Genomic DNA, 27,813 nt, shown 5'->3' with positions numbered 1-27,813 from the left:
CTCTTTCTTCTGTCTTACCTGTGACCCTGAAAAAACAGCACCACCACCATCGCTTTACAAGTTGCGTGAACTGCACTGGGTGGACGCCTTAAAGCTGTGCATTTTTTTTCAGGCTTGTGCAGAAGCCTGAAAAAGACAGACCAAACAACTGAGTAAAGAATAAAAAACTTTGTGCTCACTCTTCTGCGAGGTCTTTCTTCCCAATCACTTTGAACATGCACAGCTCTATTAAACACACTTCGTTTTCCTCCCCACTTTCATCTCTGCTTAAACTAACTTGCCTGATATAAAGTCTTTCCAAACTCAGAAAGTTTGCTCAGTGAGAAAACCTAGATGTGGCTTATGAAGGATCTCTTCCTGATGGATCTCGGTATTTGGCCGCTGTGTCCAGCGACAGCAGGGGCTCATCGCTCGATTTAGATGTTATAGGTAGACCTGTCCAAAAGCTCACCACAACGCACACAGCCGTTCCTTCTCCTGTTTCCCCCCCCAAAAAACTCGCAACTCTGTGTGGCAGTTTGGGCTGAGGGAGACTGACTGGCCACAGAGGCTCCATGACTTGGAGGTGGCTTTGATCCTGGGTCTACTTAGCCTTAGCCTTAACCACTACACCACCCTGGCTCTCAGTGGGACATCCTCGGCGTTGTTGGTAATGCCATCAGGGCTCTTATGCCCTCCCCTGTGTTTAGCACTACAATTAATTAAACTCCCATGTGTGTACTTGTGTGTAATGATCTTAGCTTCGATGACTGTGATTTGAAACAACATTAGGAGAATAACACCATAAATTTGTAGATCTGGGGGAAAAAATCTATGGAATTAACCGTGGAATTAATTCTATGTAATGTGTAGGTTGAACTGAAATAATTGAATTTTGCATTCTGTATTTTTTTCTACGTTTTTGTCATCTTTGTCCATCCTTTTCTCTTAGCGGTTCCCTTCTTAATATTGATTAGCTATATTTCTGACCTCCCCACAATAATGCCCATGGGCAATATGTATGTACAGTTCAATCATGCCATAATAGTAACCGCTGTTTTTTTTCTTTTCAGGAAGCATCACTGATGGAGTCTGAGAAAATCCAGGGGAGAGACCCTTTTCTGCTGACAACCCACAGAGCACATGAAGCCTCTAACCCTGCCCCAGCCAGAAGGCACCATGATGTCACAGAGACGATCATCATGAGTCATGTTCCTGGAAGTGAGGAGGTGGAAGAGAAGGAAGATTTGTCTCTCCCTCGTGATCTAGCACTTCTCTTTGTTATGAAAGAACATATATGGGACCAATCTTCTAACTCCATGGAGAAGGATACCTCCGAGGAACGGGAAAGAGGGTGGAGGGATCTGGAGAACTGGGCAGAACTTTCGGAGGGGAAAAGGAACCCCAGCAGAGGACAACCCAGTTTGAAGGAGAGCGGGGGCTCCTCCTCAAATTCCCCTGATGGGGAATTTACAGCTCGTTCTTCAAGCAGTCCCCGGTCTTCCCTTTTAGATGCAACCAGCCCTGCTCTTACCTCTCCCAGGAGGGCTGGTGTGGGGCAGATGGAGAGCCAAGTCCTTGATGCTAGGTTTTGCCAAACTCTGAGTCCTTATGACACACTCTCTCAGACGTGGCGTGAGGAACCAGCAATAACAGACACTCTTCTTGCTCAAGAAGGATCTGTCAGTGAATCTCCCTTGGTGATTCATAATATTTCAAATTGCCACAAAAATGCTGATTTTCCCAAAACCAGTTCCAATGAAGATCACTCATGGGAACTAGAGACACAGCATGAGGAGAACAGAAACCTTTCTAAAGGAATGGACATTGTGATGAGTCCCAATGAAATTTCCTTGGAAAGAGAAGACGCAAGTAAAAGATTGGGCAATCCTTCAGAAGAAGAGGAGTTAAATTTAGATGTGGCACAAAGAAAGACAGACAGCATTTCATGCCATCTATCTTCTAAGGCAGTGGAGAATCATTCAGACATTGAAGACGGAGTAGGAAATTTGGAGCAAAATGCGTTCAACTGCCCTGTTCTTCATCTCCAGGAAGAGGAAGAGAGTGAAATGCGAATAAGCAGCCCTCTTTCAGTAAAGGAAAATGTCCAAACCCATCACAGTAAGAGCAATATGAATTGTGATGAATCAGAATCGGTCCAAAAAGAGCGATCAGCAGCAGCGGAGCCAGAATTTGCAGAGATGGAGGCACTGGAGTTGGCAGACAGCGAGGAGGAAGGAGAGGAGGACTTGAATTGGAAAGAAGTGAAGAGCCAAAGGAAAACAAATCTGGGGGAAGTAGAATTGGGACCTGACGACCATGAAGAGCAAGGGTGGGCTATGCAAGCAACAACAGCCTCCAGAATGGAGAGGGCCCCCACGCCTATTGTATTGGATCGAGACACACTTGATTCTTCGGAAAACGGTTTGGCTCTTTCTGGTGTGAACAATAATAGTTCTGTGGTTGGTTCTGAAGAATCTGCCTTCTCTTGCAAGGAGGTCTCCTCGGCAGGTCGCTCTCCAAAATCAGTCTGTGCATTGCCTGAATCCTGTGTCCAAACAACAGCTATCCCATTAGCTGGAATGGCCCCTGCAGGTAGTGGGAGCCCAAGGACGCAGCCTCCCGTATATCACAGCTCTAGACAATTGGAACACTCTGGCACCTATGACAAAGCGAACACAATTTTCTGTTGTGATCAGGATGGTGCGCAGCTCACTGTGGGTGTCGGAAAAGATGATACTGAAAAAGAGGATAGTAAAAATAGTGGAAAAGAGGAAAGTGTAAGGAGTGCTGATTATGAACAAATAACACAATTGTTTACAGATTTAGCATTAGCCATTGACCCCCAAAATCTTTATGATTCTCAACCTACGGGCCATTCTTTTGATGCTGAAAAGAGTCCTGTCCCATCGCTGAGGGCCATAGCAGCAGCCGTACTACAGGAAGATGCTAGCAAGGAAGCGACAGGTGGGACTGTCACTTGTGCAGGAAACAAGTCGGTTTTACATCTCTCCAGTCAACTGGGCAGAGCGATATGTGAAGACGCTTCAGCATTGGACAGTGATGGAGATGATCATCTGCCCACTTTTGGTAAGGACTTCCCTGAAGACGCTCAGAGTTCTACCTCCAAAGTCCCCCCCAGCCCATCTCTAGAAGAAGGTCTGTCCAATATAGCCAAAGAGATGGTAAAGTTAAGTCTTTATCCATCTGTTACTACAAGAGATTCAGTGCAAGACACTACTGAAAGTTATGTGGAGAATTTCCCTCAACAACTTAAACCAACCAGTAAGAATGCCGTGTTATCAGAGAAGGAAGCAGCAGCAGATACATTTTGCACGGAACAAGATATCTTAACCAGTGAGTCACCATGTTTTTCAGTTCTTGAAGAAGACAGAACTGAATGTGACTGTAATGCTGACAGCCTTCCGTCTTCCCGGACTCTTTCTGCGGTGGCTGCTGATGCAGCTCAGCTAACGCAGCCTTTGGCCCCAGTTCTAGTAGGTGACTCTGAGCAGACTTTGGTTCTTGAATTGGCTTCACTTTCCTCCTCTAGGAAGCCTCTTCAGTTTGTCAGCCGCCCACCTCCGGCAACTTTTGATGCCCAGCCAATTCCCCCAGGCCTCCTTCCCAGGCCTCCTGACCAGCTCCTAGAACAGCTGTCCTGTCCCAGCCGGGCCGATCCATCCTTAGCCCCCAGAACTCCTGCCACCCAGGCTGTTTTGGAGCATTCAGCCGTAACCCCTGAAGCCAGATCGCCTGAGCAGCCCCCCACCTCTGGAAGTGACTTGGGTCTGTGCTGCCGGGCTCCACGCTCCGTACACGGCTCTAAAGAGTCGCACAATGCCAGTTCTCCCACTGCTTCCAAGCGAGCTGTGTTTCCTTCGCGCATTGGCAGTGCAGCCTTCCAGCGGACTGACTCCAGACACATCGCACAGTCTACAGCTGCTGGACTTGGCAACAGCCTTCTGACGCAACTTCCACTCGTTTCTCTTAGCGGGGGCTCTCACAGTCCCCAACCAGATTCCAGGTCCAGGAAGCATCTAACCGCTGGGGGCAATCCCTTTGCACAGCGTGGAGCCGAGGCTTCAGAAAGCAGCCTGCTTGTTTCCTGTACAGGAAGTGATGAACACACACATACTAGTCTAACGGTTGACAATCTTGTCTACTGGACCTCAGCCTCTGATAAAACATGCCCTGAGTTGGGTTTTTATTTGTCGGACTTGCAAGGTGACCTTTTAGGAAATGGCGCAACAGGGGCAGATTCCTTCAGTTGTGTTCCTGAAACGGTGTCCAAGTGTGCAGATGTTCATGATGGAAGGTCTTCTCACCGCATCTCCCATCCTTCAGGAGATTGTGAGAAACCGTGTGAAACTAGAGACTCCAGAAATGTAAAGCAGACACCTTCCCTTTTAGCTTTTACTAACCCAATGCACTTTCTCCAGCTTGGACCGCCATCGCCCCCAACTGCTCGACATCCAGGGGTGCCTCGGGCTGACTTTCAGGAGCCACAGTGGCAGGAGCGACAGACCAGGCCTGCAGAGGACCCAGTAGCATCTCCGTCCGAGGGCCCAGGGAGGGTCAAAAAAGCCTTGGGAAAATCGGGGGGGGAGCCCGTTCTCCCGCTGGTTCACAGAAAAGACGTGGCAGGCAGACACCCCCGCCTGGAGAAGTCCTCCAGCTGTCCAGATAAGAATGCCATGGGGTTGGATGCAAAGGAACCCGTCTTCAGCACAAAGAAGCAGGAGGCAGGAATCAAGCACCGAGCGAAAAGCAAAGACTGGCATCGACACGGCGTGAGAAAGATTTCTATGCCGACTGATGGAGCGATGGGTGAGCGTCTCTCAGCCTCTGATCCCAAACTTGCAGGAAAAACAAGCACAATAGGGGAGTGAGAAGGCAAAACGTAGTTCTGTAAACGCTTAACTCTTCTATTCCAGTAGAATGTCTTAGCCCGGTAATCAGGGGTGTCTGCAGGGTGTGGTCAGAAAAGTCAGGATGGCAGCCGTGAGAGCGCAGTCAAGGCTCTGCCTGTTTTTATGTGTACTGATTGCTCGATCTTGACTGTTTCTTACCATGCCTTACCCCTGCATTGTAGATTTAGTGAATTTGATGGGAATATTACTTATTTTTTGGTGGAGTGTGCTTGGTGGATTGGAATGCCCCCCACTCCAGTGGCTCTAAGAGGCTGTAAAATGTGTGTATTAATTAATGCATTCAGGTACTTACCGTGTGACTCTGGGCCGCTAATGAGCCATTAAAAACAATCACAAGTAATCAGAAACAATGGAAAGAACGCGCTACAAGTTTGGGGTGCCTCTTGGCCATACAGTCACGGCCCACCCAGCATCCTGGCCAATCATGGGGCGTCCTAGAAGCATTTAGGACAGTGTTGTCCAAACTTGGCCACTTTAAGATGAGTGGGCTTCAACTCCCAGAATTCCCCAGTCAGCATTCTGGGAGTTGAAGTCCACTCATCTTAAAGTGGCCAAGTTTGGACAACACTGATTTAGGACATCTAAAACTGCTCTTAGACCAAACCCCCAAAGCTCCAGCCCTCTCAAAGGCCTGGGTAAAAGGGGAGGGCTTGAGCCCCCCCCCCCCCCCCCCGCCACAGGAGGCCAGCCAACCTCAGCCCCAAGGTTCATTTGTTCCCCAGCCATGGAGGAAGCAGAATTTGCTAGCGGGAGAGATGTTGGTGGAAGAGTGATCAAGAGGCGCTTTACTGAGGGCCTTCAGATGATGTGGCAGCGATTACAAGAGTTGGGAGCTCCTGCTCGCACTTTGGGTCTGAGCCGCACAAGTGGGGGCTTGACTTGGGTGTGGAAAGCAACGGGTGGCCAACTTGAGAGGGGTGTGGCACCTCCTAGCAATGGCTGACGCCTTTCCAGGACGGGCCCACCTATGGAGGCTCCACTCGTGTGCCCAGGGAGCAATAAACGCAGCCCAAGTTTTCTACCCAAACCCTTTAGTGACCCACTGAGCCCCCAAAATGGGAAAGGCCAAAATCCCCCCCTTTTTTTTTTTGCATTTGAGGAGCCTGGGGGTTTGAAGCAGACTTGAAGATACTTAATTCCCCTGACATTTCCCCCTCCAGACCCCCCACCCACCCACCCACCCGGGCCCTGGCGTGCCAGGCTAAGCCTGGAGTGGCTCCTGATCTGACAGACAGACGTGGCAATGCCCGCCTCTTGCTGTGATAACGTTTGCAGGCTCTGCAGGGCCTCCCCAGGGCCTCTTCAGAGGTCCAGAAGGGGACCGAGGTAGCCCGTGGTGCAGGAGGATGCAGGGCAGCAGGCACAGGGTGCCCCTGGAGCAGCAGCGACCAGTCTCCCGTGATCCGGGACTGCTCTTAACCCCTCGCCATGGAATCTTATTCCCTGGGGTGGAGGGGGCAGTAAAACAAAACAGTAGGCTGTGGGCAGAGAAAAGAATTTGCTGTAGCCCCATTTGGTAGACCCTCATCCCTGAACACCAGCCACACATACACGTGCTCCTTTTCCTGGGTGCTGACTGCCCCCTTTTAATAGATGACTGTAATTTTTATTTTTCTAAAGGGTTTATACATACACAGTTAACAGAACAATCTTTAAACTTAAAAAAAAACCCTTAAAATTAGAAAAGAGACAACCCCAAACAAACTAAAATACAAACTAAGAAAGAACAGAAAATGAGAAAAAAAATCTTATATTCTATACTTGTCAACAGTCATCAGTTTACCAATAAATGCACTGCTATAATATAATCAGTACAAAATGTTTTGTATCACAAAATCTCTGCCCTTGTAAGACATAGTGCTGCATCCTTTGATCAGTAGAAAATATTGCGTTTTGCATAACGGATAGTTCACTCATTTCTGACAACCGTTCCTTGACATCTGGAAAAAGACCCCATTTCCAATTTCTCAATACGTTTCTTTCAGCCACCCCTTGAGCTTGACAGAATCATAATTCCTGATAAACAGTCAACTTCCAATGCTTTGGCATATAGTTCAACATTACGTTAACATTTTTAACATTTAAAGATTTCCCCATAAAAATGGTTATATACCTTTATTTATTTATTCGATTTGTTTAGCCACCCATCTCACCTTAATCCGCTTTCCCTCCAAAGTACCAAAGGATCGCATGACCATATCATATGGGTCAGTAAACCCTCAATTTTGTTTTAACCCCAGCACAGAAAATCAGATCTCCATCTTTCAAATACATTATTTGGGGGATCCGGTATACCCTAAATACACTTCTTTGATGAATCAGCTTTAATTTCAGATCTGTTGATACTATTTTAACTTGTTTAAGAACATGAATCCATTGAGGTGTCTTTATCAGAGATTCTAGTTCTTTAGTCCATGTTTGAAATAACCCAGAAATGTCCACTTTAAAAATATTCTTGCGCTTTTGCTAGAGTTATGTTGCAGGTTTTAGTTCTGACATGGATTCCATCAAGTGGGAGAGCAACTCAGGAGCCTTTGAGGCAGCCAAAGCACCTGGCCGATATCGGTCCATTAGAACATGCTTAAGTTGAAGATACCTCCGCTCTTGTGAACTGAGAAGACCAAATTCAATTTGAAGTTGGGAAAAATCCTAAAAAAAATAAATCCTTAAAATAGTCATCCCATAGCAGTTGATTTAATACCATGATACCAGCTTCTGCCCAAACTTTCCAAAAGAACAATTTACCACCAATTTTCAAAGTAGAATTTTTCCAAAGGCTTAAGTATTCATGAATCTCGTTATCAAAACTCAGCCTACATCCCAGTACGGTTGAAAGATTTCTTGCTGCTTGCACTCCTGGAAATAAAGCACCTTTTCTACTATATGTTGTTTCGATTGCAAAGGAGATAGATAAAACGTTTCCAACGTAGTCCATAAAGGGTAATATTTAACTATATTTTCATTCCACGTGCTGATAAAATATTGTCCCAATGATATTTTTGCGAATCAGATAAATTAAAGCCATCTTCCTCAAACAGAGGTCCCAATTTAGCTAAGGAAAACCTTGGTGGCCCATTATCCCAAATAAATTTCCTAAATAACTTATCAATCCAAAGGAAATATTTATTTGGTATTAACACAGGATAGACCATAAATCAAATGAGGGACAATGTTTATTTTTATAACATTAATTTTACCCTACAAGCTTAAAGGAATTTAACCCATCTATTAACTTCCAATACAACCCTTTCTAGAAGTTTCAACGTATTTATTTCCACACATTTAGAAATATTTTGGGTATATTTGTTGTTTAATATAATCAGTAGAAATCACAAAACCCAACTCTTTACATAGCTGCACTGATATGTTAGGTCCCAAGGGAAGTAAACAAGATTTATCCCAATTTATCTTATAACCAGGATACTGTCTAAAATATTGCACCGCCTTTATAAAAGTAGACCAAGCGGTAGAGTATTGACACAAAAGTGGGTGCTGATCCCCTTGTTCAGTGAAGAGATCTTGGAAAGCCTGCGATTAATTCTCAGGCCTTCTGCGCCCCTCTCCGGATCTCAGGGCAGCCCTCCATTCAGTCATCCCCACCGTCTGGCCATGAGTGACCTCAGCTGAGAAGCCTTGGCTGAATCACCCTTGACTTGCGTCTGTTGCTCTTCCTTTTCAGAAGCAATAGCATCTCTTGCCCATTCAAAAGAGGAAGCCCCTGGACACAAGGACAAAGCAGATCACTTAGACTTGGTTAAATACGGGTGAGTCTCTTCGCCTCAGTCCTTTGCATCCCAGGCTCTGAAAATCCTCTTCTCTCTCCATCAGAAGTGGGCCTGTGCAAAAAGGAAAAACAGTGCAGGATGGAGCTGCCTCTCTGTCTCCCTGCATGGAGTTGGGGAATTCTGGGAGAGGAAGTCCCCCCATCTTAAAATTGCCAAGGTTGAGACTGAACACTCCCTCCCTCTTTAAAAAATGTGGGTGGATGTTATTTACAACAGAGATGGTGAAGCCTTCAGCCTTGCAATTCTCCAGAAACTCTGGCTGCAGAGGAGGGCTCTGAGGTGAAGCTGAGAGTTAGGGGACTACATGCAGACAGAAGGTGACCTTATTTTCTGACTCAGGCTGAGGGGACCCAGAGAAGCTCATCCTTCTTTACAGGTCTCAGGATCAAGGATGTTGGTGGCCGATTTTAGCAGGGCCTTCTTAGTCAGTGAGCAAGCATGACCGTACATGGCAGAGCAACAGGGGTTCAGAGAGCTGAGAAGGAAGCCACAAGGCAACCAGAGGCAGGTCTTTGACTGGAAGCAATGTGGATTCTGTTATTTTAAATAAACAATGTTAACGCTGGTTAAAAGAAAGTCGCAAACCAAGTTGTAAAGGACAGACCTCTACCGTCTTGATCAAAGTATGCATAAAATAGGGCTACTAAATTTAGATCCAGTCAGTCACAAGACAGCAGCAAAGAGATACAGGACTCTCTAACCCAGTCTTTCTTAACGTTGGTGACTTTAAGATGGGTGGACTTCAACTCCCAGAATTCCCCAGCCAGCATGGCTGGCTGGGGAATTCTGGAAGTTGAAGTCCACCCATCTTAAAGTCACCAACGTTGAGAAAGACTGTTCTAACCTTTCTCTGCCATCTAAGGACCATCTGTATTTTGCAGCCCAGATCTGGCAGCCCTACAGAACAGGGGCTGTGGGAATCAGCCTGATGGAGTTGGTTCAAGCATAGGATTAATCTGTCACACGTCACTGTGACCTGTTTGAGAGAAAGAAGAGTGGGGGAGAACAAATTCTCATGCTTCGGAGTGCTTCCAAATTCAGGGCAGCTGTTCTCTTTTCCTTCCTTAAAAAGATGCTTTGCGGGGAGAGAAATACAGAAGGAGCAGTGGGGAAAACATCATGGAGGACAAAGTCATCTGGAGCACCTCAGCTGTAACATGTCCATTATGAGTAGGATTTCATAACAAAGTCCTCAGATGTAGACACTGAGAATATCAGGGAGATGATTTTACATGGCTTAGTTCTGGATTCCAGCCATTCTCTGCAAGGAAAATAGATTATGAACCAAGCCGTAAATGCAATTCCAATTTCTCATTTTTCTAAACTTAAGTTCATTTTCATCTACGTGCAGATTGAGTGCGTTTTAATGCACATTTCTCTTAATTCATTTTTGTATGCACTTCCCTAGCATAGCTTTGCTTTATATATTTTCTGATAATACAATACATTCTTGTGTGTGCTTTCATCAATGTATGCATCTTTGTGAACACGTTTTCAGCTGCAAACGGTACTGTGACATCCTGAAAAAGTTCATTTTTCCCCCTGTTCACGTGCATTAGGAATGCAGTTGGAATAAATTCATATAAAAATCTGAACAAGTGAATTTTGCCCAATGCTTAGATGTAATTGATAAGGTCCATCTCCTTTGAGGGATTTCTTAATTTTCCTTTTTAAAAAATGTTCCCTTCCTTGAAAGAGAGAAGAAAACAACAGAAACAATAGAAAATATCAAACGACGACACTCCAGACTGATCAATTCATGTAAGTATTACTTGTCTTGCTAAGCTTGAGCTAAACAACATGTTCCTTTATTTATGCTTGTTAAAACGTTTTGAAGAAAAAACATCCATGGAAAGTCCCAAATGTCCTGTTCTGTAGGTAGCATCGGAAAGTAGAATGTGAAAAATATAAAAGAGCTCCTAAGCCATATCCCGTGGATAGGAAATTATTTCATAGCCCATACGTATTGGGGATTTTAAAGAAAAACACGCGAGGTTGAAATCATGAGTCTGCTCCATTTGCGTGTCTCACCCCGAGTTGATTTTTGTACCCAAAAAGGTTGACTCAGTGAAAGAACGCTGACCTTTCACCTGGCTCCCTGTCGTGGTTCTTTTTTTTTCCTCCCCACCCTGGCTTCCTTCCATGGCCAGAGCTATGCTGAAGAAAAGGGCCGATAAGCTTCAGTCTTGTCCACTTTAGAGATGTGTGAGGACATCCTGTTGGTCATCCTGTGGGGCAGTGCTTAGAAAAGACCTCTTATCTTCTAGAAATAACCTGATTTGTCCCCTGCAGTTGAAGAGTCTGCAGAGATCGTTCCGTCTGATAGAGAAGTTTTCAGCTTGCCTGTTTTTAAGACATTAGGCGGAAGTTCTCATAATTTAGAAAGTTACACACAAGACAGAATTCTCCCCACTTTGTCAGATCGCAAATAAAGTGCTCTCACCGTGCTGGGTCTTAACCAACAGGTGCAACGGTATTTGCACGTGTCAGCTGTCACTACGCATGTGGTATGTTAAAAATGGTCCCTCCTAATCTCAGTAGACTTATGATCCCATACGAGATCTGTTGGTTGTTTCCTACAGCAAGATTGCTCTACCAGGAATACAGCGACGATGTGCTGAACAAAGCTATCCAGAGCCAAAAACGGGCCGATTCCCTGTCCGAAGAGGTAGAGCTGGGTTCCCCAAAGCTGCGAAGAAAAGGGCTGTCCCCTCAGGACTCCTACCTGCAACGCCTGTCCGTCTCGTCAGGGTCCTCACTGTGGCAGGACATCCCCATGGTCCGAGGAAGCACCATGCTGCTGAGCATGACCCGTGAGGAGCAGAAGCTGCAGGAGGTAAAGAGCTAGAGGGACTCACAGGCCACTCAGAGGGGATTGGAGCACATCAGTGCAAGAAATGCTCAGGAAGAGAAATGCTCAGGAAAGAACCAACACTTGGTTAGAAGCTGCTAAGGTCCAAAGCAGTGTCTCAGCTTGAAAGGAAAAGAAGCTATTATCCACATTTCTGGTACATTAATAAATAATCAAACTCTTTTGTGCAGAAGCAGGTCCTGCTGATTGCAGAAGGGATTACTGCCAACTAAATGTGTAGAGCAGGGTCTCTCAACCTTGGGAACTTGAAGAGGTGTGGACTTCAACTCCCAGAATTCCCCAGCCAGCCTTGAAGAGTTGAAGTCCACACCTCTTCAAGTTCCCAAGGTTGAGAAACACTGGCATATACTGTAGGATTTCAATCTTAAAAGCTCAGGACAACGAGAGCACAGAGGTCAGCAATATAGCAGTAGCTGAATGGCCAAAATAATTCAAAGCGGCTCCATTTTTTAATTAAAATATATCTGTAGAGGTTAATCACAGAGAGGTTCGCAAAAGTGGGGGGGGGGTGGATAGGAGCAAGAAAGAGAGCCATTAACATTGGATTATCTTAATCTGGGCTGGGCTGACTCCCAAATCTAGCCATTCCCCCCCCCCCCCCAATTTTCTTCAATTAATGCACTGACTGATCTGATTTGAATGATCAGGGGTGCCAGATCTCTCTGCTGGAGGATGCAGATGAGAAATGAAATGCTGGTTTCCCCTCTGTCAGGAACCAGCAAATCTGGGCGGTTTCTGGTGTTTCGTCCGGAAGAATACTAGGTGTCTAAGAGTGCCCTGGGGATGTTGCTTTTCTCTTCTTAAAACAGGCCAAGTTTGAACTAATTGCGTCCGAAGCCTCCTACTTGCGGAGCTTGAACGTAGCGGTGGACCACTTCCAGCACTGCCAGGAACTTCAGGGACTTTTAACCACTCAGGACAAACAGTGGCTTTTCTCCCGTCTTCAGGATGTGCGCGACGTTAGCGCCAAGTGAGTTCTGCTCCTCCTCTTCTCGAAAGTCAACCACTGGGACACTGAGTAGGGTCAAGAACCCAACAGTGGGCTTTGTTTCCCATAGCCAACTAGTATTCTGCACTGAGCTGTCCATGCAGTCGTCCCTGGGGACTAGTTAATTCTCCCCGACTTGGAAAAACGGTGCTCCTTTTTGGAACAAAATCTCACTTCCGCTATCTTAAGGTTATATGGTGCTTCAGAGGAAGATACACTTTCAGTATCAGCTCATATTGTATAATTTGGGGGGGGGGTGTTCCTTTACTTTTTTATCCTTTTGTGTATTTGTCTAAATAACAGTGTCTGTCATATTGTCTAAACCAGCGGTTCTCAACCGGGAGCCACATGGCCCCCTGTGGGCCTTGGATGTTTCAAGAGGGCCACAGGTGAAAAACATGCAGTGGGGGGCCACGATGTATGCCAAGGGGCCACGGAAAAGCAAAGTCTATTATACTGCACATACTGCCTTATTGACAGCAGAAAACACACCAGTTACCATCCCATGTCCATATCCAGTAATGGACGGGGGGGGAGGGGGGCAACAGGTGAAAAACAAGATCAGAAGGGGGCCTTGAGTGGGGGGAAAAAAAAAGTTGAGAATCACTGGAGTAAACCATGCTAGCAAAAATTACTCTGAACCAACTGGCTTTTTTTTTTTAATTGTGAACTGTAACAACCAAAAAATAATATAAAAAAAGAAATAATACTACACCAGTGATTACACAGTCAAAAAAAAGTTAATAATTCTTTTGATTTTGATTGAAATGAACTAAAACTGAAGAAAAAAAGGATCCATATACTATTAATGTAGAACTATCTCAGACTTTTAACATAGTATTAAAGCCAGGCCATATAGAAGCATATTCCTCCATCTTCTCATTTCTACAATATAAAGACATTTCTAAATCAACAGAGGACACACCTCTTGAATTCACTCTTTAACATCAGGTGTGTGAATATTCTTTCCACATATGTAGAATAATTCTCGTGCTGAATCTCAGGCTTGACAGAGGCAAAGTTCTTAAAATGCTGAATGCTATGTTTTAGGAGTATATAATTCAACGTAGCACTTACAACTTTAACTGCTGTACTTTTCCCCAAGGCTATGTTAACATATGTAATATCCTGAAGCCAAAAACAATCAAAGTGGATATGACCCAATCATATGAATCAGACAGCCCCCAAACTTCTTGCAATGCCAAGAAAAATCCTGCATTCTAGAAGGTGGTGGGCTGAATTACATTAGAAATGACAAGAACATGTTGATTTTGACCCACCGCTAAAGTTACTTTGAAAGCAATTTCCAGAGCTGCACCCATGTTAGCTGTGCTGTGAAAAGAAGTCATGCCACACCTGAAGGATAACTACACTATGCGTTTCATGGCAGATGCTGTCATGGAGCACAGCCATGCACACACACGATTGGTGAAGATTATAAAAAGTGATATCAAAAACAGAAAATACAGATGGGAAAGTAGTTTACAGCAGTGAATGGTGGTGACTGTTCACAAAATGCTCAACGAAACCCCAAACTGGCTCTAACTCAACCGAAGGTTCCAGTTCCTTGGGCTTCTGGTCATTCATACCCAGTCTTCTCCTCCCCAGGAGAGCCAGCATCCTCATTCCTTGTCTGTTGTCTATCCTGCTTTGCCTCTGTTCCATTTGACTCCTATCATGGTTAGTGATGAACCTCTCCTACTCTGAACATTTGGTTTCCCAAAAAGTCCTTTCCCTCGCACGCAACCAATACCCAAGTAAAGCTTTTCCTGTTCCTTGCGTTGGGGACAGCGATGTCCCCCTTGGCCCTTCCGTTCCTCTGAAAGAAGGACCACAAGTCAGCAAAACAAGTGCAGTCATTACTTTCTGTTTCTCTTTCATGATAACCTGACGATGCCTGCAGTTTCCTCTTTGAACTGGAAGAGAAGCTTGAGGAGAACATGTTCACCTTCAACGTCTGCGATGTGGCACTCAGGAACGCACCAGAATTCCGCAGGGTTTACTTGCCATACGTGACGAACCAGACCTACCAGGAGCAGACCTTTCAGAGACTGATGTAAGCAGCCTGAAGACGCCTCCCATCCTGCCTCTTCTCTTCCTAGGGCTCCGCAGAAGCTTTTTAAGCAAATCTGCCCCACATTACCAAGCAACCTTTCCTCTTCCGAAACTACAGCTTTGTAATTGATGCACGCTTGTATGTTAAGGCAGAACAGAAAATTCCTAATGTCCTCGCTTCTCACAGTGCTTTGAAGGCAGCTGTAGCATGCAAGCTGGTTTAAATGTTGCTTGCCTGAACAATGTTTTTTGGAATTACTTCCATGAATTGGTCCAACCCTTTCTTGAAGCCAGTCAAACTGCTAGCCAGCACCACATCTGGTGGTAGCAAATTCCAAAGTTTACGTATGCATTTTGTTTTTAAAAAATCCTTTTGTCAATGGTGGGTGGTAGAGAGCAGGAGAAGGAATTGTCAGTGAGTTTTCTTTTTTTTGCTCAGGAGTGGGAGTGTAATTATTTTTGTTAGTTCATGACCCCCTCAGCTTTGGATCCCTTGGGGTGGCTGTGCAGGTGAGTCCTTGAACATTTATAGGTCAGCTGGAAGTCACAAGGACAAACATTGGTTGGTATGCTGAGTGAGCTCCAGAAGTACGAAAGTAGGGACATCCCCAAATAATCCAGTTGCATTTCAACATATATTGGGAAATGGATGGATTGGCTGTCTGGAAGCCTCCTTGTTATGAAACAGTTTTCTATATTATCTTTCTTCTGGGCTGTAAAGTGGCGGCTTTCCTTACATCCTTGCAAGAAGTGTGCTACGCCTCTAAGTTTGCACTGACTTGAAACTTCCCACTGTGATACTCATGCAATTGTCCCTTGACGCCTGCCGGGTGCTTTTTTTGCCTTAAATGGATGGCACAAGAGGGCAGGAGGGACTGTGTCCTGCAGTTCTAAGCAGACGTGCTGTGTCCTGTCGAGCTGGACCTCAAGTCTCTCCCGCCCAGCCTCCCTTAGATCCCAGTCTTCCACCTCCGCTGTAACGTCCCCCTTTTCTTCTCCTGCCTAGGAATGGGGTTCCTGCTTTCCAACAGGTCTTGGAGAAACTGGAAAGTGACCCCGTCTGCCAGCGCCTCTCCCTCAAGTCCTTCCTCATTCTCCCGTTCCAGCGCATCACGCGACTGAAGCTCCTTCTCCAGGTAGGAACACTCACCTGCCCACAGGTCAGCCAGTGACCTAAATGTAGCATCTGATATGGACAGCATATGATGGCTCTACGCACGAGGACCAGGCAAGGCCTCTGATCTGAAGGCAGGAAGGTGCTTTGGAGGCCTTGGGGATCAGGCCCTTAGGACTTCCTAAAACAGCTCTTTGTGGCTGCAGTGAGGGGGATCTTTGCAAAAAGTGCATTTGACTTAAGGAGTGGATGTCAGCCCCACTAGGTAGACCAGAACCAGCTAAAACTACTTCCATTGAGGTGGGCTGTAATAACAGCATCCTGCAGTCTGATTGTGCTGCTCCTCCCCCCCCCCCCTGCTCTTATACTCCAGAGAATCAGGGAGGCATCTTCCTGACCCACTTCTGAATGTTGTCTGTCTGTGGTGGGCTTAAACAATGTTTCGGCCCCTTTTGCCTAGGTCAAGGCTCCTGAATATCTCCATGAAGGCCATCTTGCTTGCTCTCTACAGTTACAGACAGGTGCTTTGATCACACACCTCACCACCCCACATGTGCTCCAAAGAACGTTTTTTTTTAATCCAAAGCACAGCATGTATATTCTGCTATTTAAACTTCATTTACTATAGACGTACGCTGTTTTTAAAGGATGGTTTGGACTCAGGAAGAGTTGCTTTCCAGCTCTCCTCTTTGCAGATGTTGTTGGTGGACTGTTAGGATCCCCTATATAAAAACCCTGGCTCGGTCCTGCTTCCCTCCTACTCCCATTCCCACTCCGCACTTAGACAAAAAGAGAGGAGATGTTTACCAAGTTTTCTAGCAAAGATCTCCAGATAGAAGTTGTGGGGCTGCCCCATTTCCTGTTCTCAAGCTGCTCATCAGGGGCCATGGCTTCTGTGAGGTCAGCCTGAATTCAAGACTGATGGCCAGTTGAGAAGAAGGATGAGAAATACAGATGCCTTTCACTCTGCTTTCCTTCTGCAGAACATCCTGAAACGAATTCCACCCGGGGCTGATGAAGAAGTCCAAGCCACACAGGCGTATGATGCTCTTGAGAAGGTAAAAGGCTCTCAGAATCTGTTTTTCAGACCTCCATCACCTCTCCCCTCCTCACACAAAAATGTCCCTTCAGCTCAGAAGCTGAGATATCCAAGGTTTTTGAGGAGTTTTTCCCCCCTTTTTGGAATACAGAAGAATGATAATGAACTGAGCAATCCCTCTGTAGAACAGGAATGGAGAGGAAACCATTCAGTTTGTATCTGAATGCAAATGTATTTAATTATTATTTGAACAAACCAACGGATAAAACAAAACATACATATTCTTAAACTTGGATAGCTCTGAAAATTTTTCAGTACAGTTACTTAAAAAAAATGTATTAGGGGAAATTTGTACAAAAAGGCCTATATTTGTAAAACAAATATGTACAAAAACATATTATAGGAAGAAAAACTGTTTGCCCAAACTACAGGCATTAGGCATAATTGGAAACAAAATGCATGTTTGGAGAATGAATGAATGAATGAATGAATGAATGAATGAATGAATGAATGAATATACAGATTCATTCATTTAGTTTAGTGTGAATAATTAAAATATCTATGTTCAATGATCTGAATTTGACATATTTCCAAAAACATGCTAATGAGAAAATTAAATTTAATGCATTTGCAGATATGGGAAACTGGTAGTAACCAACATGATCAGAGATTTATTGATTTATTATTCATTTAGTAAATCAATTTATTGGCCATCCATTTCGTGAATGCAACTCTGAAAGGCCAACAATATAATAATAATAATGATTAATTAATTATTAGTAATAATAATAAGTTAAGCCTAGGATAGGCAGATGTTGTTATTTGACGGTGTCTTACATCCTGTGATGATACCTTTAACACCATGAAACAACAACATCTGCCTATCCCAGGTCCTTGGGAAGGACTCGATAGGTGGATAAAAATGCCACATCCAGTCTAAACATCTGGCTGACTGTGTGACCAACCATAAAAAATTAGCAAAGAGATGCCCATTCCTCCTTCAGAAAAATGGAACTAACCCTTCATGTTGCCATCGACTTCCTAATGAAGATGGAACCAGCTTCAGTTCGTTTCTGTGAGGCTTTCCTCTTTTAGTTTTGATGGGAGGTCTTCAGTGGGCTGGGCACTTCCTTGAGTTCTCTACAAGAAAACATAATGTGATAAATATATAAATAAATAAATATCTCAATTACTCCGTCTGGGGCTACTTCAAATGGTTCACCCCTAAAGGCACAGCACAGTGCAGTGCAATGCAGCAGAAATGAGGTCCTGTGCAAAGGATTTTTACATCCAAGAAATATTTCCCTGGCTTTTTCTTGCTGGATCTTGGCAAGTGATGCAGTTCTATTGATCATCATCATTTTCATCACTCCAGGTTTACCCGAAAGAATGATAACACTGAATTTACAATAACCAACCCTCCCTCCCCAGGAAGCGTAGACAATTTTTCTCCATTTTCCTATTCTGATGGCGCTTTCCTCTCTGCAGCTTATCAAAGATTGCAATGAAAATGTCCAGCGTATGAAGAGCACTGAAGAATTAATTCACTTAAGTCAAAATATGGAGTTTGAATGCAAGGTAAAAAATATTTCTGCAAAGAATCTGTTTTTGAGTAACCTGTCTTCTAGACATATATTCTCCCTCATACCCCTGCCCAAAGATTTCCAGAACTCATTGAACACTAACATCCTTCTAACTTTTGTTTCAAGCAGAATTCCCATGACCACAGTGGTAGATGGGGGCTAAGCCACTGTCCCCAAATGCAGTATCTAAGTTCCTGGTTATCATCAGGGAACAGATGAATTGTGGAGGATACCAAGAGGTGCCCATGAAGTCAACAAAGTTGAGCTCAACTTGTAGGAGACTCTACTAATTGTTGCAAGCTTTGGGGCTTCTTAAAAAAGGCTGCAAAATCACTGTGTCCCAAGTGGCCTTATTCTCTCAAGAAAACATGAGTCGCTCTGAATCCATACAGATCATTTCCTTCAGCAGAAGCAGTTAGCCATCTTGAGAATAGATGTGGTCATCTAAAGTCATCCAAGCAGTCTGTATGGAACTGGTTTCGTTTCTCATAAACAGTCATATTATTCTAAGCTTCATTAGAGCCCCCTTCCTAATTCCAGATCTTCCACTGCTGCTGGTTGATAACATGAGATCCAGAGTGTGACCCGCAGAGCAAGTAGGGTGCATAATCTTTTAGGAAAGCTCCTTGTTGTCATGGAGACGTGAAATCTTGATCCCTCTCTGACAGCTTTCTTGCGTGCTGAGTCATCTCCCTTGTTCAAGGCAAGGGCTGATGAATGTGTACGAATAAAGTATAGATCTGAAAATTAATGCTTTAACAATGAAGCTGTTTAAGTTTGAAAGTGAACGTGGATTGAATGATTACAAGTTATACATGCCTAGTGAAACCTTAGACCAGTGTTGTCCAAACTTGGCCGCTTTAAGATGAGTGGACTTCAACTCCCAGAATTCCCCAGCCAGCTGGCTGGGGAATTCTGGGAGTTGAAGTCCACTCATCTTAAAGCGGCCAAGTTTGGACAACACTGCCTTAGACCAAGTAGGTGAATGTGTGCCTCCTGCTACAATGTTTGCTAATGATGGAGAAATGGATGGAGACATTCCAAGGCATGGAAATGGTGGTAGGAAGGTAGAATATAGTATGTGGCCTTGGTAGAGAAAAGATCACGTAATTCGTTATGTGGAAATGTGGCCGGCTATGTCAGGAGAAAGTTCAAAGTTACGGGGATTCAGTGGGAGTGAGCATGTAGTAAAACCAGAAGAGATACCTTCAAGAACAAACGGAGGCTGAGCCAGTGTGGATTGAATATAAAAATGAGGGAGCAGCATGAAAGAAGTACACAGAGGTGGTTCGGCCATAGAGAAGGAAGAGTGAGTGAGTTGAGATGAGAGGGAAGACTGAGAAGGTCTCGGCTGGATGATTTTGGTGAGGTCCTGAAAAGGAGAGAAGTGAGACGGAAAGGTGATGTCTGTGAATGGGGTGGATGTAAGGGCAGCTTTCAAGGAGAGAAAGGTATGGACACGTATAGTGGCTGCTGATGGAGTAAACTAGTTTTGGCTAGACTTCCTTTCAGTTCTGCTGCTTTCAACGTCTTTCGGTCGCCACGTCTCGCTTCTTTCCTGTACTTTATGCAACGTCGCTGGCTCCAGGAGAGAGCAGCACGGTGGGGATGTATTTACGCCTAGAGTGTGTACAGGGTAACACTGGACGAGGAATGTCCTGCTACATGCTGGAAGAGGAGCGTAGCTTGGAGTTACTATGAGACAACGATTTAAGCATGACTAAAAGGAGGCTACTTGCCTTTGCAGATATTCCCACTTATCTCACAGTCACGACGGCTAGTGAAACATGGGGAACTTACAGCTCTGGAGTATAATATCAGCTTGAAGTGGAAACTTACCACCCGACCCATCTACCTCCACCTCTTCAATGATTACCTGCTCCTATCTCGACCCAAGGAGTAAGTTTTGGGGGAATCCACGGTGGTCTTGAGCCTATCAAAGAGAATGACAGGAGAAAGGACTTGTGGCTCACTGCAGCTCCAGCACGTCTTCTTCCCAAGATGATAGAGAGCTGGAGAGATCCCTCTGTGATCTCTTGGGAGAAGAACATGGCTGCTCTCTCCATCTGCCCTCCTGAGGGCAAGCAAGCGTCTTTGGCTCACCTTGCCTCTTCTTACGCATTTGACCTAGAAAGAGAGACCCAGGCTGAAAGCAGGTGAATGGGGTGGGTGGTGCCAGCCCAGGAGGGAGGAGATAGCAAAGATGCCTCGCCCACGGACCTGTCCGAGCCTGGAGCTGCTCTGCCCCAGTCCACCCTCTTAGGATTGCAGTTATAATTTTAGCGCAGAAGTGGGGAACCATACCGGGCAAGGTTTGAGGAAATTGGGTTTCTAATTCCCAGTTGGCCATGGTAATCCTAGGCCCTTCAGAAAAGAGACTCTGGTTCATCCACGTATCTACCATTTTCCAAGGAGCTTTTGAACGATACATCAAAACCAGCTTCAGAGTTCAAGATGAAACCAGCGCAGTCCTTCCTGTATTCTCCCGCAAGAAGCATGATGAGAATTAAACAATCCTGACCCAGAGCAGTGAATGCTGACCCCCGTTTTTCTCTCCCCGGCAGGAACGGGCGCTTCATTGTCTTTGATTATGCTGCCTCCTCGAACGTGCGTGGAGAAAAGTGTGAAATGAAACTCCACGGCTCGAACAAAAATCTCCTCCGTCTCTTCCTGCTGAAGAACAATCAGGGGAAGAAAGTGGAGTTCCTCTTCCGCACAGAAACACAGTAAGACCCGGGTCCAGCTCAGTTTCAGAGGCGTGCCCAAGAGCAGCCGGCTTGCGCAGCCACCAACTCGGAGCAACGCCAGACATTTCTTCCTGGTTAAATGGGAGCAGCCCCTCTCCTGCTGGTCCACGTGGACACGCTGACAGCGTCGCACCAAAGTTGCTTCTAGACATGAACCCTCCTTTGCATTCAATCCATGGGCAATTTGGGGGGGGGCAGAGGGGGAGATGGCAGCTGCAACCACACAATGGACGCCCCACCCTATTTACATGCAGCGTAGCACGTCTATGGGGCTTTGACTGTGCAGTTGCAGCTGCTGTCTTGACTGTTTTGAGTGCTCCTGGTTGCATCAGCCCTCTCCCCCTTTTAGAGCTGCAGCGTGGCATTCAGAAGGACTGTTCCCCATTCAGTGTTTATTGCGTGGCAAAATGTTCCCCCCAGGCACAGATTTTTCCATGTGGGTTGAACCTATTGACCCCCCCTCCCCTCCTGTCCTGAGCGGTCCAGTTTGGGTATTTCCTTGCCTGGGCTCTCCCCATAAGGGAAGTGGGGCGTTAGGGGCTCCGCCTAAGATAACTCCTTCATACAAGCCCCAGCCTCAGGAATGCTTTCCTTCAAAGGCAGAACTCCTTCCTCAGCCATCCTCTCTGCACCCCTTCGTTCCACTGTTCAGAATGATCTGCTACCCAGCGACAGGAAGTGCTGTCCAGCCCCCTACTGCAAAAAAGACTGGGATACTGGCTACAATGCCAGTTAATAAGCAAACCAGGCTCCTACTGAGAAGGCATGATAAAGATGTGGGACCCGGCGTAGAAAGCCTCGGTTCAAGTCTCACTGGGTGACTTTGGGCCAGTCCCTCGGTCTCAGCCCAACCCACCCAAGTTGGTTTTTGCTGTGAGAGAAACTCAACAGGGATTCCCACAGAAGCTGCCTTGAGATCCTGGGGAAATCTCATAGACAAAAACCAGGTGGCTGCAGTCATCATCTCTTTGGAAGCCTGTGGAAGTTTTTTAACAGCTGAGGCACCGCAAGTGCAGAAGAGTCATCAGCTGAGTTCGGAGACCCAGCGCAGCCGCATCTGTGGATGAAAAGAAGCAGCCCCCAAATGCTCAGCAGGGACCTCTGAGCTTCTTGGTATCCCCCATACGTATGCACATTATACTCAGCTGGAAAGTAGTTGATTTGGGGTTGCCTTAGCATGTTGTCTGAATGCAGCCCTTGACAGATGGCTCCTAGTGCAGCGTGGCATGTGAACGCATCCCATTGTGGCTGATTTAACAAGCCATGTTTTTGTGCAGTAGTGAACCAAAGCCTAGGGGGCTTCAAGTGAAGGAACAGAGCATGTGCGGTCTTGCTATCTGACCTCAATCCTTGCTTTTCCTAGGAGCGAGAAACTGCGGTGGATTTCCGCTCTTAGGCCACAACAGCCAGAACCTGACCTGTTGGACGATTCTGGTAAGAACGCTCGGAACTCAATCAAAACCAGCCTAAGCAACACTTCAGTATTGGTCCCCACTTTCCCTGTGCTCCACGTATGCAGAAAAGGGGGGGGGGTCGGCTAAGACACAGGGGTTCCCCAAAGCCCTCTGTGTCCACACCAAGGGGAAGAGCCCAGTTATTGGGCCAGATTCAGCTCCCACCATTGGCTACAGCATTGGCAGTAGGGATAATCCTCAGAGGGACTTCTGCTAAAGCTTTGAAAAAACATCGGAAGAGTCCTGTTGGGTCAGGCTGCAGGTAACCCTCAGCTTCCACCATTCTGGCACATTACTTCCTGCCTGATCAGTTCTCATGGGAAAGGGAGAGGATCGAGACTGACCTTTTCTGCTGTTTCTTGGACCACCAACCTTGCATTATTTAAATATTAAAAAGGGCCTAATTTCAGATTACTCGTCTCTTCTATTCAAAGCCAGAAATAGAATCCTGTTATACAAAAGCAGGTCCTCAGGAAGAGATGCCTCCATGTCAGCCGGTCCAGTCAGCCTTCAAGGGTTGAACCTGGACTCACCGTGGTTCCTCTCTTCCATCCATGGATTTTAGCTGAGTGATGATAAAAGATGTTCTCACCGAGTTCAGATTAAGTCTCTTTTGCTGTATTGGAATCCACCTTTTGTGACTAATGGCTCTGAAAGGCAGCTTTAAAACCCATGAAAGTATGCCTTGAGACGTGACGGAGGATCGTACGTCACCCCATATATTGCTGAACTCCAACTCCCAGCAGTCCCAGCCAGCATGGCCATCAGTGGAGGATCTGAGCCACTCCTGAAAGGTGCTGGCATTAGAAGAACCTCCAGTTTCTTCCTCAGCTTCCTTGGTCGGTGAAGTTCTCCTGATGGTATCCAGGGACACCCTCCCGCCCCACCCCATGAATGCTAGGTGAACCTTGTGCAAATTTCAAGAGAGTTCAGCATTCTTATGGGAAAGAGCATGAGACTTCAGAGATGATATTGCTTGTTTCGTAGAATATTTTGGCCACTTTTAAAATATACTGGCAGTTTGGAGCTCACACCATTCCAGAAGGTCATCCCATGGGACCTTGCCCTTGAGAAGGTTACCAGAGCTTGATCCCACCCTCCACTCTTAGCGCAGCAGTGGTGATGCTAGATCTCCATTGTTGAGGAGAAAGATTCCCTGAACAGGGATATCACAGGGGACCATCAAAAAAGTCAAGATGGCAGCTGGCACTGCACAACCAAAGCTCCGCCCCTTTTATATGCTGCAGTGCAACACGAGGGAAAAAGAGGCGTGGTTTGGTTGTCCAGTTCCGGTTGCCATCTTGACTTTTGACGCCCCCCTCTGCGGACAACCCTGCCCCTGGAAACAAACTTTCATTAGAACAAAAGCCCACAGGTACAAAATTTTAGATTTTAAGGCACTGGAAAACAGAGTCCAGAAGGCCGTGGCCCGTCGCTGTTGAATCCCAGAACAGGGTATGAAATAGGGCTAAATATTTTATTTCTTACAAATGTTTCGTGCTGCTTCAGTCATTTTCGCTCTAAGCATCTTCATTATGAGAAGGAGAAAAGGAGAACCCATGACGAGGCACTTGTATTGACCCAAAAGCATTCTGAATTAGCTTGCTTCCCCTGAGATGACCATCCCTGCATCCCACCCCATTTCCAGATGCCCCCCAGGTTCAGTGTGTGAAGTCCTACAAGGCGCGAGAGAACGACGAACTGACCCTGGAGAAAGCCGACATCGTCATGGTCTTGCGGCAAAGCAGTGATGGTGAGTTGACCCAAGTGGCGTGGCGGCAGAGCAAAGGAGGGGGCTTCTGGCTGCCCACGTGGCCTTTGTCCCTTCAGTGGCAGAACTGGAAGATACAGAAAGGCAAGAGCGCCCAGGATAAAGATGGTTTATCCACCACAAGAAACTCTTGATGTTACGGGCCAAGCCCTTCCCTGTGGACTCTTAGTTCTCCTTCACCTGCCTAGTGGAAAACATGGGCAGGACCTGCATTTTTCTCCCTCGAGTGGCAAAGCCATGGGTTGGCTCTGGGAGGGAAGCCAGGTGGATCCCAAACCTGCACAAGTGTCTGCTCCGGTCTTCAGGCAACAGTTGAGTTGCCTGGACCATGAGTCACCCCGCACGGCCACGCCTGCCACTGTAATAAGCCAGCAGGCTGTGACTCTGCCATGGCATCTCGGTTTGCCCTCCAGTCAAGGCAGCAATGGCAGAATGGGGGGGGGGCAGGTGGTAGTCCTGGGGATTCTTTCCTTTCCTGCCCCTAGAGGAGGGGGCGATGCCGCCCCACGACGAGCAGACTGCCAAGCCTGATGGGCAGAAGCTCAGCTGAGCATCCGAAGGTGGTGCTCTTTGTGGGGAGGGAGGGAGGGAGGGAGGGCCGGCAGCAGAGGGTCTCTCCGTGGGATTGCCTGGCTGCTTTTCTACATGGAGAAGCCCTGCAGAGCGAACGACCTCTGGGACTGTCCCGTTCCGGGTGGAATCTGCTTGGGGTGAGCGGGACTGCAGGAGGAGAAGGGGAGTCGCCCTGAGAGCCGAGGAGGGTTCAGGAGAAGCCGATCCCTGGCTGACGGGGGCTGGGTCCCCTTTACACATCCCCTTGGAGTCTCAGCAAAGAACAGGCCAGGAGGAGGTTGCTAGCCTGGAACATGCACCGCATTTGGCTTCCCATGGCTCACTTAGATTGTGGTGGAGCTGCTCTACCAAGGGCGGACAAACCATGATTTCCACTTCTGATTAACCCCAGAAACAAACCACGGTCTGGGTTCAGGTGAAATAGGAAGCCCCCATGCAGGATGAGCCAGCGAGGCCAGAGCAGAACGGAATTCACCCCTGGGATGGCTGCCTCAGGCTTGGCTCCAGGCAGAGTCCCAAGGGTCATGGCATCATTTGCCTCATGGATGCGGGTGACATCACTGGGGGTTCTGCTGGGCGCTTGCGCAAAGGAGAAACAACATTCCTGTGCATAACAGAGGTAAAGCCAGATAAAGCGGTGAACGCATGCATTAAGATGCTTAACTTTTAGGATGGCTGGATAAGGGGCAGTGCGCAAATGGTGGAACGTTCTCCAAACGACGATTGATTTGCCTTCTCTCTCTCTGCAGGCTGGATCGAAGGAGTGAAGCTCTCAGATGCAGAGAGAGGCTGGTTCCCTTCTGATCAAGTGGAGTTCATCTCCAGCAAGCACGCCCGGCAGATGAACCTGAAGGAGGAGCAGCGGGTCAAAAATGCCAAACAGCAGGTCTTTCGCAAGAAATAAGGCCTGCTGTCCAGGAGAAGGGCTCCGCTTCCTCTCCAACCCAGGGGGACATTCCCCGGATCTGGCGAGGGACTAAACTGCCGCGTTAATCTTGGGGTTGAAGAGGCAAATCCCAGACTGGCCTTGCTGGAATAGGCTGCACCAGCCCATCGCCCGGATTAGAAAAGCTGCAGGAGAGAAGAGCCGCATCATTTTTCTTGGGAGGATCGTAGAGAAGAAAGAGCTGAGAAACAACAGGGAGCGCGATACTTGGCCTTCCGAGAATCTGTTCTCCGCTCTTCCACGTTGAAAGGCACAGTCTGCTCACCAGGGAGTTAGCTTCAGCTCTGCAAAATAAGTCTTCAGCCACCTCACAGAAAGACGTGAGGCTAAAATGTTAATATTTCAATGTGCTTTGAATTGTATAGCAGAACGCAGTAGAGAAAAAAATATACTTTGTGGTATTACGATGAAACGGTCTTTTCTTTCCAACCATTTTAGCTCACACAGAACTATTCCTACCAAGAAAGAAACACGTATTGAGGTCAAACGCCTCTCATTACTACTAATTCTGGCAGCAGGATTAGCCCCAGGTCTCCAGCAGCATCGCTCTTCTTATGCCAGTCGGATGCCACTCTGATCCCTTTAAGGAACAGGATTAGAACTAAAAACAAAAAAGGAACTTTGGTGTTCCAAGCCAAAAAACCCAGTTTTGGCCACTGGCCTCTCTTCTCGAGGCCCTGTTTTCTAGACCGTGGGCTTCATTTCCCAGCTGAAAGTGAACAATGGGTTCATGCATCACATGAAACCAAACAGTGGTACGTTTTGCACCAAACAGTGGTGCATTCAGAAAGCCAGCTACACGAGCCTTGGCTTTAGGGCAACGTGCAAATCAGGTTCCGCAGCTAAGCTACCCCGGTTGCTCCATATGAACCCATGCCTGCCGTCTGACCCCTGTCCTAGATGGCTCCTTGACTGTGCCTTGACTTTCTAGTGGTTAGACATGCAGTCTGAACCTGGAGCAGTTTCCACTCCTCCTTAGCACTAAACACCTTTCAGTTAGTACTGAACAGAAATGGTGGCTGGTCTGGGTTGGACAACAGGCATGATTACCCATCAACATGGTTAAGGAGCAATGTGGGGTAAGAATAATATGGCAACCGTGGTTTTTCCTTAGCCAGCCAGTGAGGTTACATGGCCAAGCCCAACCGATACCCACCTTGGGGAGGGCAAGGCTGGATTCACCAGCACCCTGGGCCATTGGTTTGGTTTGCACAGGGGAAGTCAACTTTTCTGAGTTGGTGGGCACTGGGAATGTTGGAGGCCTGCTGGGGGTGATCCCACAAAATGGCACCCATGGTAGGCTTGAAATTCAATATATGATGCTCAGGTGATCCATGTGCTGGTATTTTGTAATCCAGTGATTGGTTGTGCCCCACAACCCTCTACCCCATAGTTTACTTAAGAGTGAATCACTTTGTGCTGGGTTGGGAGAATATGCTAGGCCACAAGCCATCTTTCGCAAACCACAATGACTGGGCTCAGAGAGCACCCTCACTGCTCTTCATCATTATACCTGGAATGACCCTCATCATGGTAGTGGGTATATACAACAGAGTCTTCCCTTACCCAGCGTAGTTGCCCAAGGTGTCCAAACGTTGGACGTGAAGCGGGATAAGGTCTCGGGGTCCAGCATGGGTGTGCACACTTATTTCTTTAAAACATTTATAAATGTTAAAACCCAGTCGGTGCCTGCACTCGCATCCATTCGCTCACTTTCAATTTGTTCAGTAACTGATATATAATTTCAAGAAACACCCACGTGTGCAATTTATCACTAGCACAGAAAGCCGCTGTTCCGCTGGCCCGTAAAGGGCACCCCGCTATGGAAACCCCTGGATCATCTCAGGACGGGATTCCAAAGTAGGCGGCATTTCTCAGGAGGGCTCTGGGGCACCTCCTAGGTCCCTGGGCAGCAGGATCCTGGCAGGGGCTTCCCTGAAGTCATCCTGGCTGCTGGCCAGCCGGGGCGTCCT

General features: G+C 46.7%; 1 protein-coding gene across 1 annotated transcript in view; it reads left to right on the top strand.

Moving 5' to 3' along the window:
* Positions 1-26,246, top strand: part of ARHGEF5 (Rho guanine nucleotide exchange factor 5) — a 52,724-nt gene extending 26,478 nt beyond the window's left edge. Inside the window, exons 2-15 of the mRNA XM_088145410.1 lie at positions 1,053-4,809; positions 8,593-8,677; positions 10,395-10,459; positions 11,281-11,534; positions 12,380-12,540; positions 14,462-14,614; positions 15,620-15,749; positions 16,711-16,785; positions 18,255-18,344; positions 20,097-20,248; positions 20,914-21,075; positions 22,460-22,530; positions 24,199-24,303; positions 25,644-26,246. Coding sequence (XP_088001536.1) covers positions 1,065-4,809; positions 8,593-8,677; positions 10,395-10,459; positions 11,281-11,534; positions 12,380-12,540; positions 14,462-14,614; positions 15,620-15,749; positions 16,711-16,785; positions 18,255-18,344; positions 20,097-20,248; positions 20,914-21,075; positions 22,460-22,530; positions 24,199-24,303; positions 25,644-25,798 — 5,403 coding nt within the window. The 5' untranslated portion in view covers positions 1,053-1,064 and the 3' untranslated portion in view covers positions 25,799-26,246. The remainder of the gene's footprint in view (positions 1-1,052; positions 4,810-8,592; positions 8,678-10,394; positions 10,460-11,280; positions 11,535-12,379; positions 12,541-14,461; positions 14,615-15,619; positions 15,750-16,710; positions 16,786-18,254; positions 18,345-20,096; positions 20,249-20,913; positions 21,076-22,459; positions 22,531-24,198; positions 24,304-25,643) is intronic.
* Positions 26,247-27,813: the final 1,567 nt, after the last annotated feature.

The sequence above is a fragment of the Python bivittatus genome, unplaced genomic scaffold (genome assembly GCF_059951505.1).
Source record: "Python bivittatus isolate LINGU-HERP-01145 unplaced genomic scaffold, Pbiv_v1 ctg000010_np1212, whole genome shotgun sequence".
Taxonomy (NCBI): domain Eukaryota; kingdom Metazoa; phylum Chordata; class Lepidosauria; order Squamata; family Pythonidae; genus Python; species Python bivittatus.
The sequence above is the reverse complement of the archived record's forward strand: the minus strand, read 5'-3'. Positions and strand labels throughout refer to the sequence as shown.